Raw genomic sequence first — 20,598 nt, forward strand, 5'->3', positions numbered from 1 at the left:
GGCTGAGCCAGTGGCATGGGTTGTGGCCCTCACCCATGACAATCAAAAAGCTGGGGTGCACCTCAAGTTGATATCCTGACTTGCATCAGCACCTTCTCTGCCCTGCCTCTACTTCCTCTTTATTTTTGTGAAACAAGGTCTTGCTACATAGTCCACACTGGCCTGGAACTGGAGATCTTCCCGCTCCAGCCTCCTGAGTGCTGGGATTACAGGCACTACTACACCCGGCTCCACTTCCTTTACTGGCAACTTCTCAAATCAAATAAAAGCAAATCCCAAGTAACTCACTTGCACTGAAATCCTTATCTCAAGGCCTAGCAGAGATGAGATTAAAACCACAGTGTTGAACTCTACTTCGGTTTCCCAAAGAGGAAAATTTGATGCATCTTGCATAGAACTCAGTCAACAAGTAGAAGCAATGGAAATACAGATTTTGGCCAGATTTAAAGAAAAAAAATCCTGAAAGGATGTTGTTGCAGCTATTGGTTTGGGATGCGTTAGGTGGTGAGTTCCCCCATCACTCAGAGTAGTCAAAGCAATCTGAACACAGGTGTGGCGCTCACGCCTGTAATCCTAGCTACTCAAGAGGATTGTGGTTCAAGGCCAGCCTGGACAAAAAGTTAGTGAGACTGAAAATGTTATTTTGGACCCAAGACCCACACTCCTGAGATTCCATATGCAGGTCCGGCCACCCATCCCTAAATGCCGAATAACGAGGCCTGGTGGAGGCAGGGAAAGGAGGTTTATTACACGGCTCGGGACACACTGGGAGAACGGGCAGAATTAGCACTCAGCCCATCTTCAGCCATCTTCGGGGTACAGACATGAGCTATAGGTTTAAGTAGACAAAGAGCTGGAGCAGGAGACAAAGGTCTGCATAGGTAAACAGCCCAGTCACAGGTGTAGTTGTGACTGGCAGAGCAGTCTTGGTCAGGCAGGTGGTATTGTCCAGTTTTGGAAAGTTATCACCTGGAGAGAGTAATCTGGTTCCTGTTTGAGAGGATTCTTGGGATAATTGTCCTCATTTGGAGGGTGGCAGCTCCAGGTGGCTCCAGTTCATTGTTATAATGATATCAGTCTTGTCCTTTCTGGAATCCAAGGTGATTGTAAAGTGACTGTAAAGAGAATGGATTACAGCAAAGACAGATACAAAATGGAGGCAGGGGTGCCAAGCTTCTCCTGTGTGTAGTTAACTTGTGGGCTCAAGTAAGGAATCAGTGCTTTTCAGCAAAAACAACCTGAGTGCCTCTTACAAGACCACCCAACTCAGCCAATAAAAGCTGAGAGTGATGGTTTCATGCCTGTAATTCCAGCTATGGCAGGAAGCATAAACAGGAGGAATACAGTCTACACTGGCCCAGGCACAAACGTGAGAACTTACACTAAAAGTAGCTAGACGGATATAGGCCTATACCTTGAACCATTCCACCAGCCCTTTTTTGGGATGGATTTTTTTCAAGATAGGGTCTCACAGAGTAGCAAGGAGGAGGATCAGAAGAAAACTGACTAGGCCTGAGTCCTGATAAAGCATCAGGGAAGTAGGGATGGCATAGCAGAGAGATAAAACCTGAGGAATATGAACTTGAGGAAGGTCACGTTGCACCAGGGAGGGGAAAGTCACATGGCACTAGGGTAAAGTAGCCTAATAAAGTTAAACATAACCATCTATGGATTAGACTTTGCTTTCTGCTTCTGTAACCTGCTTACAAGGGTATATAAGGTGAGACCCCTTTGTTCTCGGGGCTCAGCCTTTGCACACAAGTTCACTGAGTCTGTGCCAGCACAATAAAACTTTGCTTCCTGCTAAATTGCCTCAAAAGTCCCGTATCTCAGCCAGCAACCTCCCACATTTCTTGGGAGCTCGTTATCTGGGATTGTGGAGATGGTGAGTTATCACCTCCCTTGTCACTGGGGTGCGTCCCCCCAGACTGCCAGGAGGAGACCCCACCAGGTGCCAAGGGACAGAAGTACTGTGCTGTGTGAGAGTGTGTGCAAAGTGAGTGAAGAATTCCCTCCCTCTTGTGTCTGTCTGGCAGTCTGGTAACAGGAGGAGATGCGTGGAAATCACACTCTCTTGGAGTGTATGATTAATAACTTTAAAAAGGGATTTAATGGAGACTACAGAGTTAACTCCTCACAAGCTAAAGGTCCTTTGTGAAGTAGATTGGCCTGTTTTGGTGTAGGGTGGCCTCCGGAAGGGTCACTGGATAAAACTGTGGTTAATGAAGTTTACAGAGTAATTGTAAAAAAAAAAAAAACCAAAAAACCCTAACACCCAGAAGAATAGGAAAAGCCAAGAGGCTAAAACTGATCTTCAAAAACCAGACTTTGTTGTTTATTTAAGTTCAGGTAGCAATTTATTGGGCAGACTGAGGAGGAATCAGAGTCTTTCAGTCTTGACGGGTAGCTCTGGTGCCCCACTTTGCACATCTTCACCCAAAATGGACATCCTGAAGGAGGACTGCGACTCAGCACTAACTGAGCTCTTACAAAAATTAACACATGAAGGATGAAAGGTTTAATACACTCTGAGTTTTTATGTCTTAAAAATAAAAAGTAAATAAAAAACAATTTAGGATTATTAAAATATGCCAGCTGGCACCTTACTTCTAGGGAGCATAAACAGGGAGAACCTACCTAAAAGTGTGAGGAAAAAAAGGAGCAACTTTGTTGCTGGTAAAAAAAAAAAAAAAAAACTGTTCCAAAGGTTGGTGCAGTAAGCTCGGTCTGATATTGAGAGAGTCATGAGGTGCTTATGTGTCCCTTGCTAATGGCTGGTCACATATGCATCCATCTGATGGGGCGTTCACAGTGTGTAAGCATCTTCAAAATGGTCCTTAAAATGCTGCTACAAGGTTAATATTCTACTCAAGGTAACAAAAAAAAAGCAGGGTATTTATTTTAAAGATCTCTGTTATAAACTGCTTAGGCTTTTCACACGTATGTATATATAAACATCTTGACAGCGGTTCTTATTACAGAGTCAATATAAAAATTATTACTCTGTTCTGCTGCTACTTTTTAAGAGAACAGGTTTGCAAACTTATTTCAATCAGGTCTCACTAAGATGCAGGCATTCAGGGGTTAACACTCCAGCTCAGACCAGAGGGGGGAAAAAAAAGAAAAGAAAAGGGGGACCACAGCCTGCAGCAGGAATCTTGGAATTTGGGTAGTTAAGAAAATGACCTTCGAATGTTTTATTCTGCCATAAATACAATAGAAAATTTAATTCTGTTTTATAATACATGGGTTTATTAACAAACGGGCTTTCTATAAATTGCTTTTATACAAAAATAATATCAAGGTTGCTTTCTTTCCTGTTTTTTCATATAAATGTAAGGCTCTAAGTTAAAAGATTTTATGAGTTTTTTTTGACAAGTAACAAAAATATATAAAAGATATTAAGGATATGGTTTTTAAAAAATAAAAGGTAAAGAAAATACTTTTGAATAAAAAAAGAATAAAGACAAGCTCCCGCAGAGGGGACATACTAAGTTGTCACAACGATATAGATGCGTGTGTAAGTGATTAACTAAAATCTAAGCATTACATTAAAGATTTTGTAAGGTCAAAATTTAAAGTACTGATGTTAAACTGAAACTTAATTCTCTGAGTTCATAACAACAAGGCTATCTTTAAAATATTGTATTGTTCTTGATAACATTTACAAAAAAAAATTGTCTTAAAATGGTTTTTGTTTTGTCAAGATAACCATCAGGGAATTTTTGATGCAACAGGTTAATCCACAAATTTGTCAAGACAACAAGAGTTTATTAAAACACAGAAAAACAAGAGGCAGCTGAGCACAGGGAGTACTGCTGCACTGATAGAAGGGTTGAGACAGATTCACTTATGCAAAGCCAAAGTACACCCTCCAGATAGGATTAAAAAAAAAAACTCAAAAAAGGAACACTACCCTGGAAGTCAAGATCTCCAGTTTTTATTAGAGTCGGCAGAGTGGGGATGTCAGTCCTACTCCTTCCACATGGCAGGCAGAAGGAAGTTTTGCCCTGGGATGGCCAGATCGGGCCTGTTATTTTAGGGGGCTCCATTGTCTCCAGGTTGGTGGGATCCTGCTGTATGTCCTAAGCCATGTGTTAATGTCAGCAATCTGGGCTGTGAGCCCTTATCAACCTCTGAGCCATGGTTCTCGGCCACTAGGTTTCCTAACTCCACACTTAGTCCCCATAAATATTTCCCTGTGATCTCTGGTGATTCTTGTCAGGGTTTTGACTACTGAGGTAACTGAGTCGTTTTCATTTAGGAGTTTGTTTATGTTGGCGTTAACAATGAGGACATCCACCCTTGCAGATGGCTTACCTTTATCTCCCTGGATGGATGCCAAGGACAGTTGGGCAGACAGTGACCTAACTACAATTTATCTTTCTTGGTTGCCCAGCAACAATATCCCTTAGTGACCTTCCTGGTACTTTTCCACTAGCCCCCTATATGTAGCCCAAGCCTGTGTATGGCAGTGGGCTCCAGCTCTCTTGCTGGGGTCTCCTGCCTAAACAATAAACCCTGTTCTGGTGTTTGAGCATCTCTCTGCCTCTTCCATGCCTCTTATTTTCTAACAGTTTATATAAAACTTTCTAGATGACCTCATGGCTAAACAACTGTTGTCTTAGGTGATTCTAATACAGACGGCACCCTATATGTGTCTGTGCCTGGGCTATTTGGGTTTACTAAAACTGTTCTTTCCCCCTACAACTGATAAAAATCTAAGGTTTTACTTCAAGAACAACTAAACTAATATGTATATATAACCTCTAAAGAGCTGTGATGCTGTTGCTGGTCCCTTATGCTAAATATATTTATGTTTTTCAAGTATATCAAGATTTCTAAAATACAAAATTTAGATAAACACGGTAACAAAAAGTTAGTGGTACTGATATAGTGTTCTGTTAGTTGCTAAATTGCCCATCAGAATTTTAACCATGACTCTTAAGTTTTTGTCATCACAGTTCTGATCATTCTGGGACATTTACAATCAAGTTCATAAAAAAATGACTCTAATAACTACTTATGTGTCACCTAGGTTAGCTTTTTAGACATCTGCTTTTGTTAGATTTTGTTTTATATTGTTCTCATCTAGAAGCCCTTGGCCTAAGGGCCACTCCTAAGCCTCTTTGTTGCTTAGATTTGACCAAAAGGGTCTAGTTGGCACTGACTCCCACCTGATCTGTTTGTTATTTTCCCCCCACAACCTGACGTGGGACTAAAACCAACCAAACAGACAAAATCCAGGAAAGAGCAAATCCTGATGATGAGAGAAAAATGACCCATCAAGAAAGATCTTCAGTCTGAGGCCATATCACCCTGAATGTGCCCCATCTCGTCTGGTATGGAAAGCTAAGCAGGGTCGGGCCTGGTTAGGCCTTGGATGGGAGGCAGCTCTTCAGAGGAGACTGCTCAGAGACAAGCAGTTTGGAGACAAGGGGGGAATGCCATCAAAGTTCAAATGGAGTCACTTGTGCCAGACCTCTCAAAAATAACCAAGGCCGAGAGGATTGAGGAAATGGTTCTTATACATGTGTGGCTATCTGGCATTAAAGCCCTTCCAGACACAAACTCTTATTTTTAGACAGGGTCTTCTACTTAAATAGAGAAAAAATAACTATTTTTACTGGCTCTAGACATGTGCTTTAATACTTAAAGATGATGGTTTTAACTGGTTTTTAAACAATGAGTTTTCTTGGACATATACACTAACAGTGTATTTTCCCAGGAAATTCTACTCAGTTAAAAAAAATGCTTGTCTGGATTAAAAAAAAACAAAACTAAAATGTCCAACCATTAAAACCCCATTGGAGGGGCCCTTTTGTTATCTTGTCTACTCCCTCCACAGGTAAAGTAGCAGAGATTGTTCCTAGCATCCACCACAGTCAGTCAAGCCAGCTTCTCTCCAATGGGAGTGCGGCCCTGATCAGCTCACTGTGTAGGGTCACCCTCTGGAACCTGAGCTCCCTCCCTCGGCAGGACTCCGCTTCCCAGGAAGCAACAGGGGACCAGGACAACGGAATGATAGCCCTGCAAGCTGACTAGTCTACGCACAGCAGAAGCTTGAGGATTCCACGCTCCAACAGGACAAACGGGCCATGTTTTCCACACCAGTTATGTCACTGTAATGCACTGTCACCCCTTGTCTGTATCTGCTGCTGTAGTTCTCACCCTAGTCTTCATCACAGGCTTGGCAGAAATCACCGCTCTGATTGACCTCACTGTGAAAGGTTTTTATTTGCTCTCTTCTATCTCTGTTGAGCAGGCTGCATATTTACTGTTTATTATTACTGACCTGGTTTAACAGAGAGCTAAATATACAGCTGTCCCCCACAAGGGAAAGCTGCCCCTAACTACACCCCTGGCACCTATAACCCTGTAAACTTCACTGTTCTTAAGCCATCTGGTTAAACACGGAGAAAAGTAACTAGTGTAAAAATAGATAAAAAGGGGTTTGATCCTGACAGTCTGATCCGCCTCAGAGAGGTCCTCAAACCAAGCTTTCACTCCTTTTATAAGGAGATAAAAAGTGAATTTTCCATCTCTGCCAAAGCTAAAAACTTGTTCCTCTCACTGGCTGAGTCTACAGCCCAGACACTAAATGTCACTTCATGCTATGTTTGTGGGGAGACCAAGGTGAGAGTCCCCATATATATATATATATATATATATATATATATATAAAAGATTAAGTAGACAAAAACGGGGTGCCTTATAAATTGGCAATTAAAAAGATGACAAAAAAAAAGATGACAAATGGCCTCCTGAGTGAACCATCCAGTGCTATGCTCCTGCCACCTGGGCAGAAGATGGTCCTGGGGCTCTTGCACCCCTATATGCGTGCTCAACCCATCATCACGCTGCAGGCTGTTCTAGAATTTTAACTAACGGAACTGCAAGAGCCCTCAATTTGCTGACAATACAAAGCACTAAGATGTGCAATGCCAGCTATCAGAACCGTTTGGCTTTAGACTATTTGCTTGCTTCTGAGAAAAAAAGTTTATAAAAAAATTTAACCTAAACAACTGCTACTTACAAATTAATGATTAAAAAAAAAAGTTATAAAAGGGATCACAGACAACATAAAAAAAACTTGCCCACGTCCCTGTCCAGACTTGAAGAAGATGGTATCCCAATGACCTGTTAAAGGATGGTTTTCTGCCTTAGGTGGATTCAAAACCTGACAGGGGCAATGGGCCTAATTCTAAAAACATGCTTAACACTGCCCTGCCCTGCTCCCCTGGTGCCGTGGTTTTTCAAAACTCTTTTAAAGGCTGTTATAAAAGGCCACACATGTAATAATGCTATAAAAATACAAAGCCCTAAATTAAGATGATGCTCTTTGACCCTAAGTGGGTCTGAGCATCAAAGGGAGGAATAATGTAGCAGGGAGGAGGATCAGCAGAAAACAGTCTAGGCCTGAGTCCTGAGAAAGTAGCAGGGAGGTAAGGATGGCATAGGAGAGAGATAAAACCTGGGGAATATGAACTTGAGGAAGGTCACGTAGCACCAGGAGGGGAAAGTCCCATAGCACTAGGGTAAAGTAGCCTAATAAAGTTAAATATAACCATCTATGGATTAGACCTTGCTTTTTGCTTCTGTAACCTGCTTGCAAGGGTATACAAGGTGAGACCCCTTTGCTCTCGGGGCTCAGCCTTTGCACACGAGTCTGCTGAGTCTGTGCTGGCACAATAAAACTTTGCTTCCTGCTAATTGCCTCAGCGTCCTGTATCTCAGCCAGCAACCTCCCACGACAGCAGATCTAGTTGCCCAGGGCTGGCTTAGAACCTCATCCTCCTGACCCCTGCCTCCCAGGTAGCTTGGATTACAGGCGTGAGCCACTGGCACTGGCTTAGATATATATTTTTAAAAACTCCAGGTGGTGTTATGATCTATCAGCTGAGGGACACTTTAAAGTAAGAGAGGTGTCTCGAGTGTCTCCAACCAGCTCTGGCACTAAGACGGTGGGGACAGCACACGGTGGAGGGGACCATGGTCACAGTCAAGACATCCTGAACCCACTCAGTCTTTGCCAAGAGATACTGAGAAAGAAGACAAACCTTTGTGCAAGGGCCAAGAACTTCTCTTGTTCAACTAATCGTATTATAAAGTAACCCGAGTCAGTTCACTGGAATATTACTTAATTTCCTTTTTTTTTCTATTTCTTTTTAGACAAGAAAGTTTTGAGTCAGCCCAATGGTGGGTGTGCCTGCCTCTCCTCTCTGCCGAAGTCATTCCTTGGCGGGGGGCCGGTTGCTGCTCTGTTTTTACTCAAATGAGCTATTTTTTTGTTTTGGTTTCAACCACAGATTTCTCAGGAATGATCTTCAGCAGTGGCTGGTCTCATAAAAGGGTGTCAGACAGGAGAGGTTCAGTGTGGGACTGAGGAAGGCCCAGCTGGAAGCACCATGAAGACTTTCCCCCTTCTTCCTCTGACTCTCCTGGCCTTCCTTTTGAGCGTTCCCCGTGGAGCTGCTACCCGTACGTAGCTGTCCCATGCCTTTCCATCCTGGGGCTCCTTCCCAGAAAGGGGCACCTCAAGATCCTTCTTTTCCTCGTTTCTTAGGTGGCAGTGATGTGGCCAAGTCTTGCTGCTTCCAGTATAGCCACAAGGTGCTTCCCTGGAACTGGGTGCACACCTACGAGTTCACCCAGAGCAGCTGCTCCCAGCCCGCTGTGATGTGAGTATTTCTCTCTGCCATGATTGTGGGGGTCCCTACATCTTCCATGTCACTGGATGGGTACTGGGCCGACCCCACGCCCCCACCACTACAGTGGTGGCAAAATGGACTTCAGTATGGGAACCTAGGGAGCTGGTTGTAGGCAATGCCTCTGCACCTACACGTGATTCCGAGCTAAAGTTAGAGTCTGAATCACACCAAGGGTCAGGCCCTGTGTAATAGCTGAGTGTAAAAGAAAGAGCAAGCTGGGCACCAGTGGCTCACGCCTGTAATCCCAGCTACTCAGGAGGCAGAGATCAGGAGGATCGAGGTTTGAAGCCACCCTGGGCAAATAGTTCTCAAGACCCTATCTCTAAAAACCCTTCACAAAATAGGGCTGGTGGAGTGGTTCAAGGTGTAGACCCTGAGTTCAAACCCCAGAACTGAAAAAAAAAAAAAAAAAGAAAGAAAGAACAATCTGGCTCTTCTAGACCTTCCCGACTTGAATAAGAAAACGGGGCAGTTGTCAGGTGCAGTAGAGCATGTCTGTAGTCCCAGCTACTCAGGAAGAGAAGGTAGGAGAATCAAGCTCGGAGGTGAGCACAAGACCCAAAAGAGTGAAAGCAAAAGGACAGGAGGGGTCATGGACTCAGCGACTCAGCAAGTGAGAAACCCTGAGTTCAGTCTCCTACCATGAAAGGAGGGAGGGGGGCGGGGAGGGGACACTGGAACCATCAAAGCTATTTGCACAAAATTGTCCACCACAGTCATGGTGACCAGCCCTTGGAGGAGACAGAGAAGGGAGCCTGTGACAGTCCGGGGAAGCGCACTTGCTCCGAAGGTCTCCCTAGGAAGGGACATTTACACTAAGACCCCCTCCAGGATAAGACGGCCAGGCCCAGCTGGGCAGGGCAGGGAGGGGGAGGAGCATGGGCCCTCCAGGCGGACAGGACACCAGGTGCTAGGATGAGCCCCTCGCTGTAAGCCACCTGATGGGGCACCTCTCTCTCTATGCCAGGCTGAGGGGGTGGCCTCACAGTGCGGGGTAGAGTGACTTTTTTTTTTTGTGGTACTGGGGTTTGAACTCAGGACCTACACTTTGAGCCACTCCACCAGCCCTTTCTTTGTGATTTTTTTTTTTTTTTGAGATAGAGTCTCATGAACTATTTGCCTTGGCTGGCTTCGAACTACTATCTCTGCCTCCTGAGTAGCTGGGATTACAGGCGTGAGTCACTGGTGCCACTAGAGTGACTTCTTACAAGGATGTTCAAGATATTGGTGCAGTGCTTTGCCACCTGCTATGACTTAGATTTGGACTTCACACAGCATTGCTTCCTCCATGTTCCCTTAGCCAGCCAGTCCCTAAGGCTGGCCTAGCCCCAAGGGGAGGGGGATATAGCTCTCCACCTGTCAGTGAGCAACATCAAAGTCCTTTGCAGTCATGCTTCCAAATTGCCACGAAGCCCTTCCTAGCTGTGACTTTCCTCTGTGTTGGCTCTTTTCTTCTGCATGTGCTGGGGGCCAGCTTGAGAGCCTCGTGACACTGCTTGTCCCTGCAAGGGTGACCTGAGCTACAGGGTCCCCGAGCTCAGCTCTTGTCACTTTTGAGTGCTGTCAGGATGCTCAAAGTTGGAGATTTGGGAGCTGGACGAGGTGGTGCACATCTGTAATCCCAGCACCTGGGAGGTGAAGGCAGGAAGATCTCAAGTTCAAGGCCAGTCTTGGCTACATAGAGAGACCCTGTCTCAAAAAGAAACAAAGGCTGGGGGTGTGGCTTAGTGGAGAACATTTAACTATAGCATGCACGGGGCCCTGGCTTTGATCCCCTGCACCACACATGCACACCCACACACGACACTAGACATCAGTCAAGGTCCTCACTTTTTGTTAAGTTCACATCATGGTAAGGAATGCAGGAATGGAATATAAGCCTGCTTTGATGAATACCCAGGGAGCCTGGTTAAGAAGTGACAGAGAGCTGAGGCCATGGTTAAGTAGTAGAATGACTGCATGAGGCCCTGAGTTCAAATTCCAGTACAGCAAAAAGAAAAAAAAACAAAGTGGCAAGATGGTATGGCCTTCCTTTGTGGAAATGATCTAAAACTTATTGTGACAATGCTTGCATCATCTCTGAACATACTGACACCTGTTGAATCGTCATTACTCACTTTAGATGATATGTGTGTGAATTATATCTCCATAAAGCTGTTAGACAAAGCCAAAAGCATTAAGCCAGGCATGGTGGTTCACACCTGTAATCCCAGCACCGGGGAGGCCAAGACAGGGGGATCTTGAATTCAAGGCCAACCTGGGCTACATAGCAAGACTCTGTCTCAAAAATACAAGGCCTGGAGGTAGAACTTAGAGCTAGGGAGCTTGCCCAGTGTGTGCAAGGCCCTGGGTTCCAACCTCAGCACTGCAGAAAAAAACCGAAAGAGTTTAGTGACACAGCACAGGCTGGAACGTGACTCCTACGGGAGGTGGGCCTGGGAGTGAGGTTTCCAGTGGAAGCAGACGGGAAGAAGGCTGAGGACCAGAGGACAAAGGGATGAGAACAGAATGGGGCAGGGGTGTGGGTGAGGCCTGCTCTTCTACCCCTTCTGGGAAGTCTCAGAATTCACCACTCCTTGTCTCTTTTTCACAGATTCACTACGAAAAGAGGCAAGAAGATCTGTGCCCAACCAATGGAAAAATGGGTGCAGAGATACATTTCTTTATTGAAAACTCAGAAACAATTGTGACCCTGGGAATTTTCAGCCCAAGACACACTTGGAGCCTCCAGAGGAGGCTGAAGGGTCTGAAAGATCCGGGAAGGGAGCAGCGCGTGTTCCCCCACCAATGTTTGCTTGTTGGTTTTTAAATAGATGCTTTTCATAAAGGTTTGACTTGCTGGTCACTTCTCAGTCAATAAAATCTGGGATTTCTTCTAAGAAAGGAAACCAAGTCACTCTCTGTTGACCAGACGCAGGTCCCCAACCCCTGAAATAAGCCTGGTATTTAATTCCTGCTGTGTATTTCTGTTTGTTTCGTGGGTGGGAAAAAGCAAGGACAAATTTTCATACATTTTAGCAAGATATTAGGTAAATATTTTAATATGGTTGAGATAAGTTTAGGTTATTCGGGAAAAAAAATCCTGTTGGGTTGGGGGAGGGGTTCAAGTGGTAGAGCACCTGCCCAGCAAGCACCAGGTCCTGAGTTCAAATCCCAGTACTGCCAAAAAGATAAATAAATAAGTTAGTAAGTAAATAAATAATCCCTGCACTTGAGTCAGACATGATGTCACACACCTGTGATCCCAGCACTCAGGAAGCAGAGGCAGGAGGATCGTGAGTTCGAGGCCAGCCTGGGCTGTGTTGCAAGACCCTGTCTCCAAAAACAACACTCTGACGTCTTTAGTACCTGATATAACTTAAATACCACTCAGGGGATAATGACAGGGAACAAGTCTGTACGTCTTCAGTAGAGCTGTAGGGGTTTTTTGGAATATTCTTGGGCCGTAGTTAGTTGAATCTGCAGATCTTCAGTAGAGCTGTAGGGGTTTTTTGGAATATTCTTGGGCCGTAGTTAGTTGAATCTGCAGATGGGGAACCCACAGGCACAGAGGGACAACTCGCACACTCATCCATCAATACAGACGCTGGTCCTGAGACCTTGGCTGTTGTGAAGGATCCTACAGTAAACACGGATGGCAGCTTTCTCTCTGAGCTAGTTCTTCCTTTGGCTACATAGCTGGAGTGGGATTGCTGGCTTGCTGTAGAAGTTATAGTTTGGATTTTTGAGAAATTCCCATATCAATTTACATTTCCAACCGTGTACAGGGGTTCTCGTTTCTCCACATCTCACCAACATTTGTTACCAAGTCTTTTTTTTTTGGCAGTACTGGGATTTGAACTCAGGGCCTCACACTTGCTAGGCAGGCGCTGTACCACTCTAAGTATCTATCTATCCTTCCTTCCTTCCTTCTTTCCTTCCTTCCTTCTCTCTTCTCTCTCTAAATGTCCACTAAGGTCCTTTGCTTGTTTTTAACTTAATTAATTTATTTAGTTTTCGCAGGGCTACGGGTCAAATCCAGGGCCTTGCACATGCTAGGCAAATGCTCCAGCCCTGAGCTGTACCCCTGTGTAGCCCAGACTGGACCTGGAATTCCCAATCTTCCTGCCTCAGACACCCACGTGGCCACCACAGGTGACTTATTTGCCTGATTTTAAATCTTGATACTGATTTTTCTTGATATTGATCTGAGTTTCTTTTCTCTTTGGTGAGACTGGGTTTTGAACCCAGGGCCTCATGCTTGCTAGGCAGGCACTCTGCTACGTGAGCCACTTCAGCAGCCATTTTTTGTGATTTTTTTTTTTTTTTTTTGAGATAGGGTCTCTCGAACTGTTTTCCTGGGCTGGATTTAATCCTTGATCCTCCTGATCTCTGCCTCCTGAGTAGCTGGGATTACAGGTGTGAGCCACCAGTGCCTGGCCTTGTTTTCATTGTTGTTTGAGACGGGGTCTCACTATATGTAGCCCAAGCTGTCTTTAAGCTTGTGATCCTCCTTCCTGAGTTTCCCAAGTGCTGGGATTACAGGCATGAGCACCAGCACCCGGCTAATCTTATTTTATGATCCTAAACCTTACAGGATACCTCAGATTGACTTTCCTCAGAAAAGGCCCTTGAGATACAAATTTGCATGTGACATATTTTAGAAGTGAGTCTCAGAAAATAAGCAGGGAATGGAGAAGTGAGACAAGGGAGGGAAAGAAGCCAGTAAGTGTGTGTTAACACCCAAGTTACCACTGGAGGCAACTGAGTTTAAGGATGTCAGGAATTCAGGGACTGAGGTAGAAACCATGCCTTGGAGTTCATTCAACCCTAGGGACGAGGGAGTCAGGGTATTGTTACCCCTACTCCAGAGAGAGTCACTGGGACAAGGAGCACTTCCTGTCTGCTGGGGGCATAGGTGGCCACCAGATCAGCAGAATTTGCAGGGTGTGGGGATACAGTGGCAAGGTCTGAGGTCAAATGTTTGGGACACTGATGACATCTGCTCCACTGGACAGGACACCAGCCGGTAACCCAAGTCACAGCAGGCCACTCTGCTTTCCTGAATGAGACAGGACAACTCCTAGCTCACGAAGGCCTCCGGATGATAACTTCCTGCCATGGCTGGACCTCTACAGCTTGAACACGGCCCCTTCCAGAATCTCTCGCTAAAGTTCTTCCTGCCAAAGTAGACCACAAATGGCAGCACCTTCTCCTTAGCAAGACTGTCAAGGTCAGCTGGGCGCTGGTGGCTCCCCCCTGTAATCCTGGCTACTCAGGAGGCAAAGATCAGGAGGACCTCGGTTCAAAGCCAACCTTTTGCAAGACCCCCACCTTGAAAAAACCCATTACAAAAAAAGGACTGGTGGAGTGGCTCAATGTGTAGACACTGAGTTCAAACCCCAGGACCACAAGAAAAAAAAAAGAACTGTCAAGGTCTTATTTTCCATGAGGCCACGGTGATTTCTGCCATGTCCCCCAAACAACCATAACCCTGTCCTGTCTCTGTCCCCTCTTCCCGTGGTACTTCCTCTTGATTGTAATATAGATCTAGACACCGGACCGCAGACTCCCTAAGGCCAGGGAGAGCCTACCTCTGCACACATGAGGGACCCTGGACCCCAGTGTTGGGGGTTGGATTCGAAGAGCCTCCCCATGTACTGAAGACTTGGTCCCCAAGGCGAGCAGGGCTCTGAGGTGCAGCTCTGGGGAGGTGAGAGGACCATGAGGCCTCTGAGCTCATCCATGCACTAATCCATGGACGACCTATCTGACCGAGCTATTGGAGATGGTGGGGCCTGGTCGGAGGAATTAGGTCAACAGGGTATATGTTGTTCTCTCTCTCTCTCTCTCTCTCTGTCTCCTTCCTTCCCTTTCCCTCCCTTTCTCTCTCTCTTTCCTTCCCTCTCCCTCTCTCTCTCCCTCCCTCTCTGTTTATCTCTCTCTCTGTTTCTCTCTCCCTCCCTCACTCTGTCTGTCTCTGTCCCCCATCTCTCCCTCCCTCTCTCTCCCCCCCCTTCCTCTCCTTCCCTCGCTCCCTCTCCCTTTCTTCCTCTCTCTTTTTTCCCCTCTCCTTCCCTCTCCCCTTTCCCTTTTTCTCCCTCTTCCTCTCCCTCCCTCGCTCTCTCTCTTTCTCCCACTCTCTCGCTCTCCCCTTTCCTCTGACCCTCTCTCTTTCTTTCCCTCTCCCTCCTTCCCTCTCCATTTCTCCCTGTCTCTCTCTCCCCCCTCTCCCCCTCTCTCTCTCCCCACTCTCTCTCCCCCTTTCTCCTTCTCCCTCTCCTCTCTCTCCCTCTCTCTCCCCCCCATCCTTCTCTCTCCCCCCCATCCTCCATGCGGTGGGCAGCCTTGCTCCACCACGTGCCCCCCCTCCCCAATCACACTCTTCCTCTCCCCGCCCCAGAACCTGAGCCAAACCACACCTGTCCTTTAAGTCGTGACATTTGTTATGCCAGGTGTTTTGTCTCAGCAACAAGAAAGCTGGCTGACACATCCACCATAGACAAACGCTGCAGACACTCTGCCAAGTTCACCTGCGCAGAGTGGTAAGGGGGAGGCCGCCTGCAGGGCCAGGTCCTGGGTTGATGGGTCCCGCAGCAGGTGTAGTTCCACGTTCTCACCAGCAGAGGGCAACAGTCTCCTGCCATCTTCTCAGGACTCGTGCTGGCGGTTCCCCTGACAACCGTCAACTCACAGAAAAATCCACTCCCAGAGTCCACTACGAATCTACCAAGGTCAAGGTTAAGTGTAGTCCTCGGGGAAGGGCGGGGAGAGAGGTGAGAAAAGGAAGACAGTTCGGGGGTGGGAGTGGAGAGCTGTTAAGTCCTCCATAGCCGGGTGTCCATGGCTCATTCCTGTAATCCCAGCTACTCCGGAGGCTGAGATTGGGAGGATTGAGGTTGGAGGCCAGCCTGGGCAAGATCGAGGTTTGAGACTCCAGCTCCAAAATAACCAGAGCAAAATGGACTGGAGGTGTAGCTCAAGTGGTAGAGCTCCTGCTTTGCAAGTGTGAAGGCCTGAGTTCAAACCCCAGTCCCACCTCCCCACCACCAAAAACAAAAGATCTTGTGCAAGACAATGCACTTGGGTGAGTCTGACTGGAGACACCATGTCTTTGAGCTTCAGTTTCTTCACTCATGAAAGACAAGGGTGTTGGCTGGGCAGGGTGACTTATGCTTATAATCCCAGCAACTTGGGAGGCAAAGATAGGAGGATCTCAGTTCCAGGCCAGCTCAGGCAAAAAGCTAGAGAGGCCCTATCTCAAAGAACAAGCCAAGTGGGGTGGTGCACACCTGTTATCCCAGCTGCACAGAAGGTGGAGGTGAGATCATTGCAGTCTGAGGCTGGCCCAGGCTGCAAGACCCTGCCTGCAAAGTAAAGCAAAACGGCTGGGGATGGGCTTAAGTGGTGCACTGCTTCCCCGAGGCCCTGAGTTCAAAATCTTAGTCCCATAAACAATTACAAAAGCCAAGGAGGTTGGAATGCAAGGTGTTCAGAGTTTAGAGCACCTGCTTTGCAAGCGTGAAGCCATGAGTTCAAATCCCAGTTCCTCCAAAAAACAAAAACAAACGAACAAAAAAAACCTAGTCAGGTGCCAGTGCTCACGCCAGCTACTCAGGAGGAGAGATAAGAAGAATCATGGTTCAAAGCCAGCCCAGGCAAATAGTTCACGAGACACTATTTCAAAAAAACCCAACACAAAAAAGGGCTGGTGGAGTGGCTAAAGGTGTAGGCCCTGAGTTCAAACCTCAGTACTGCCAAAAAAAAAAAAAAAAAGAAAGAAAGAAAAAGAAAAAAGACTATACTTTCAGGGATCATTTCTATAGTTTGTTACTAGAGAGGTTCCTCTGATCGTGTAGAGTACCGGAAACCACGGGGAGGAGACGTGATGTCCTCATCTGAGCGTGAAGCTGGCTCTGGGTGCTGCTGTGTGGCAGCTGCTATTTGCCATTGATGATTGTTCTTCCCCTCTTGGAGAGGAAGAGGGTGGGGGTGTCGTCTGAGTGGTTTCTTTTGTCATGTTAAAAAAAAAAAAAGAAAAAAATTTTGGAGTTCTTCAAAGCTCCTAAATTTTGTCCATGTGTAAAAGCACGGTGACAACCAGCTAACAGAAATGCCACGTGTGCAGAGAGCCACGAAGGGCTTTGGGATGGAGGCCAGGGCTGGGCCAGAAAGGAGACCAGGGTTTGGTAAGACAGAGGCAATTGTGCCCACTATTGTATCTGTTTCTTCTGATCCTCCTCCTCCTCCCTCCTCCATCTCCTCCTCCTCCATCTCCTCCTCATCCTCCATCTCCTCCTCCCTCCTCCATCTCCTCCTCTCTCCTCCATCTCCTCCTCCAACTCCATCTCCTCCTCTACCTCCATCTCCTCCTCCACCTCCATCTCCTCCTCCACCTCCATCTCCTCCTCCACCTCCATCTCCTCCTCCTCCTCCATCTCCTCCCACCTCCATCTCCTCCTCCTCCTCCATCTCCTCCTCCCTCCTCAATCTCCTCCTCCTCCATCTCCTCCTCCTCCTCTATCTCCTCCCACCTCCATCTCCTCCTCCCTCCTCCATCTCCTCCTCTCTCCTCCATCTCCTCATCCTCCATCTCCTCCTCCTCCTCCATCTCCTCCTCCACCTCCATCTCCTCCTCCACCTCCATCTCCTCCTCCTCCTCTATCTCCTCCCACCTCCATCTCCTCCTCCTCCTCCATCTCCTCCCACCTCCATCTCCTCCTCCTCCTCCTCCTCCATCTCCTCCTCCCTCCTCCATCTCCTCCTCTCTCCTCCATCTCCTCCTCCTCCTCCATCTCCTCCTCCTCCATCTCCTCCACCTCCATCTCCTCCTCCTCCTCCTCCATCTCCTCCTCCTCCATCTCCTCCTCAATCTCCTCCTCCTCCATCTCCTCCACCTCCATCTCCTCCTCCTTCCTCCATCTCCTCCTCCACCTCCATCTCCTCCTCCACCTCCATCTCCTCCTCCTCCATCTCCTCCTCCTCCTCCATCTCCTCCTCCCTCCTCCATCTCCTCCTCTCTCCTCCATCTCCTCCTCCTCCTCCATCTCCTCCTCCTCCATCTCCTCCACCTCCATCTCCTCCTCCTCCTCCATCTCCTCCTCCATCTCCTCCTCCTCCATCTCCTCCTCAATCTCCTCCTCCTCCATCTCCTCCTCCACCTCCATCTCCTCCTCCTTCCTCCATCTCCTCCTCCACCTCCATCTCCTCCTCCACCTCCATCTCCTCCTCCACCTCCATCTCCTCCTCCATCTCCTCCTCCATCTCCTCCTCCATCTCCTCCTCCACCTCCATCTCCTCCTCCTTCCTCCATCTCCTCCTCCTTCCTCCATCTCCTCCTCCACCTCCATCTCCTCCTCCACCTCCATCTCCTCCTCCATCTCCTCCTCCATCTCCTCCTCCACCTCCATCTCCTCCTCCTTCCTCCATCTCCTCCTCCTTCCTCCATCTCCTCCTCCACCTCCATCTCCTCCTCCACCTCCATCTCCTCCTCCACCTCCATCTCCTCCTCCATCTCCTCCTCCATCTCCTCCTCCATCTCCTCCTCCACCTCCATCTCCTCCTCCTTCCTCCATCTCCTCCTCCTTCCTCCATCTCCTCCTCCACCTCCATCTCCTCCTCCATCTCCTCCTCCATCTCCTCCTCCATCTCCTCCTCCACCTCCATCTCCTCCTCCTCCTCCTCCCTCCCTCCCTCTTCCAATTCATCATCTTTTTCTTCTCATGCATGGGACAACCAGTCATTTCCACTCGCTCTTGCTTGAGTGATGACATAAAAATGTCAAGGACTTCCCATAATTCTTGCAAGTTCATGAAGAAGCCACCATGCTAACATGTGATTCCCGTGTGATGTGTGCAGTACAGTGGATGAGTGAGGATTGTCAAAATAAATGTTAATTATTTAATTAACATTTAATAATCTCTTTTTTTGTTGTACTGGGGTTTGAACTCAGGATCTACACCTTGAGCCACTCCACCAGCCATTTTTTGTGATGGTTTTTTTGAGATAGGGTCTTGGGAACTATTTGTCTGGGCTGGCTTTGAACTGTGATCCTCTTAATCTCTGCTTCCTGAGTAGCTGGCATTACATGCATAAGCACCAGCACCCAACTAACATTTCCAATCTTGTCTTGTCACTTAAAAACACATCTATAACGTGCCTCAACTTTGTAAAGTAAGACAAGAATTAGTTCTCTTCCTTTTTTCCTTGTTTTTATTTTTTTGTTGTTTTACTTGTTTTTTGAGACAAGATCTCGCTATGTAACTCTGGCTGAGCTTGAACTCACCATCTCCCTGCCTTCTGAGTGCTGGGATTACAGGTGTGTCCCACCACACTTGGCTGAATTAATCCTATTTTCAAGGAAACACAGTGACAAGAACGCTTGGGTTTGAAGTCACATGCCTGTGGCAATAGCCAGTTTCTTTTCATTCATCCCCTACATTTGTCTACTTCCTCATAGCAACATGGCTCCACCGGGCAGTTACAAAATTGAAAATTGTGGTCCTCAGATCAGAGCACCAAAACATCCTGCTTTAGGAAAGAAACACATTTCTTGGTCCTTTGAAGGAAATCTTGGTCCTTGGGTAGCGCTGCTCCTGGAGGTGACATCCAGGCCTGGCATCCTTGCTCTGTCTCACGTGGCTGACTCTCCACGTCCTCTGGGACATATCGGAGCTATTGGGGAGTCCCTCGAGACACTACTGAATGTCAATCACCGGGGTCATCAGAGCACTCAATCAACAAAACAGCTGCACACAGATGCGGCCAGTGTCCCCACGGAAGCCTCCAGATGGGGTTCTTAGCGCCTCCTTGGCTCTGCCCTATAACTCTACAAATCTCAAGTTTTAATCCTGGCCAGAGCTCAGGCACTCCAGGGTTCCTGGTTTCCATCACTTACAATAATCTCTGGCACGTGTGCGGGATTTTAAAAAGTTCTTTCACATTGCCTTAGTCACTGACGATGCTATAACAGGACACCACAGGCAGGATAATTTATGAAGAACAGAAAGTTATTTCTCACAGTCCTGCATCTGGGAAACTCAAGATCGAGGTGCCAGTGCCTGGGGTGGCAGAGGGTGGAGGGGGAGTGGGAGTGAACCCCTCTATGGCCTGTGTTAGTGTGTACTAATCCATTATGAGGGATTAAAGACCTCCCACCTCCCACGATGCTGCACAGAGAACTGTCTCCAACATGCAGACTGCAGGGGGCCACTGCACACGTCCCCGTGACTGTTTTCCCTCTTTACAATTCCACGAGGAAATTTTTCCCCCTCTAAATTACAGATTAAAAAAAAAAAACCTAAGGCTCCAGCTGGGCATGGTGGTGCACACCTCTAATGCCAGTATCCAAGAGGCTGAGGCACGAAGATTACAAGTTCAAGGCCAGCCTGGGCTACACTCAAGATCCTATATCAAAACAAAACAACAACAACAAACTGTAAGACTCCAAAAATAAAATTTGCTCAAATGACAGAGCTCCATTTCAGTAAATAACTCATTCATTCAGCAAACATTTTTTTTTTGATATGACTGGAGTTTGAACTCAGGGTTTCCCCCTTGCAAAGCAGGCACCCTACTGCTTGAGCCACACCTCCAGTCCATTTTGCTGTAGTTATTTTGAAGATGGGGGTCTCACGAGCTACTTGCCTGGGATGGCCTCGAACCGTGATCCTCCTGATCTCAGCCTCCTACGCAGCAGGATTACAGGTGTGAGCCAGAAGCTTTTAACTAGTAAACACTGATTGAAAGCCACTGTCACCATTTCCATGTGGACCATGCCCCAAAGTCTTATGGGGTAAGGCTTGCTTCCCAGTTCGTGTCCCTGTGACAGGTTTGGGGCCTGGTGGGAGGTCTTCTGGTTATTGGGGTTACTCTTGAAGGGACAGTGAGAGCTCAGCCCTTTCTCTCT

General features: G+C 47.1%; 1 protein-coding gene and 1 non-coding gene across 5 annotated transcripts; both read left to right on the forward strand.

Annotated features, from left to right (window-relative positions):
- Positions 1-1,756: 1,756 nt before the first annotated feature.
- Positions 1,757-11,573, forward strand: Ccl26 (C-C motif chemokine ligand 26). Of its 4 annotated transcripts, none has more exons than XM_074075706.1 (6): positions 1,757-1,885; positions 5,849-6,124; positions 8,173-8,199; positions 8,310-8,481; positions 8,567-8,681; positions 11,305-11,573. In XM_074075706.1, exons 4-6 carry the CDS (start codon positions 8,409-8,411, stop codon positions 11,399-11,401), a joined length of 285 nt encoding a protein of 94 aa, XP_073931807.1. In that variant the 5' UTR covers positions 1,757-1,885; positions 5,849-6,124; positions 8,173-8,199; positions 8,310-8,408; the 3' UTR covers positions 11,402-11,573. The 4 variants fall into 4 exon arrangements, with proteins under 4 accessions (XP_073931807.1, XP_073931808.1, XP_073931806.1 ...); XM_074075705.1 differs by having other exon boundaries at positions 1,761-1,996; XM_074075707.1 differs by lacking the exons at positions 5,849-6,124; positions 8,173-8,199.
- A 4,912-nt stretch (positions 11,574-16,485) lies between these two features.
- On the forward strand, positions 16,486-16,698 carry LOC141424373 (small nucleolar RNA U3). The gene has a single exon (XR_012449314.1). It is a non-coding gene; the product is annotated as a small nucleolar RNA U3 (small nucleolar RNA).
- Positions 16,699-20,598: the final 3,900 nt, after the last annotated feature.

This window comes from Castor canadensis, chromosome 6 (genome assembly GCF_047511655.1).
Source record: "Castor canadensis chromosome 6, mCasCan1.hap1v2, whole genome shotgun sequence".
Taxonomy (NCBI): domain Eukaryota; kingdom Metazoa; phylum Chordata; class Mammalia; order Rodentia; family Castoridae; genus Castor; species Castor canadensis.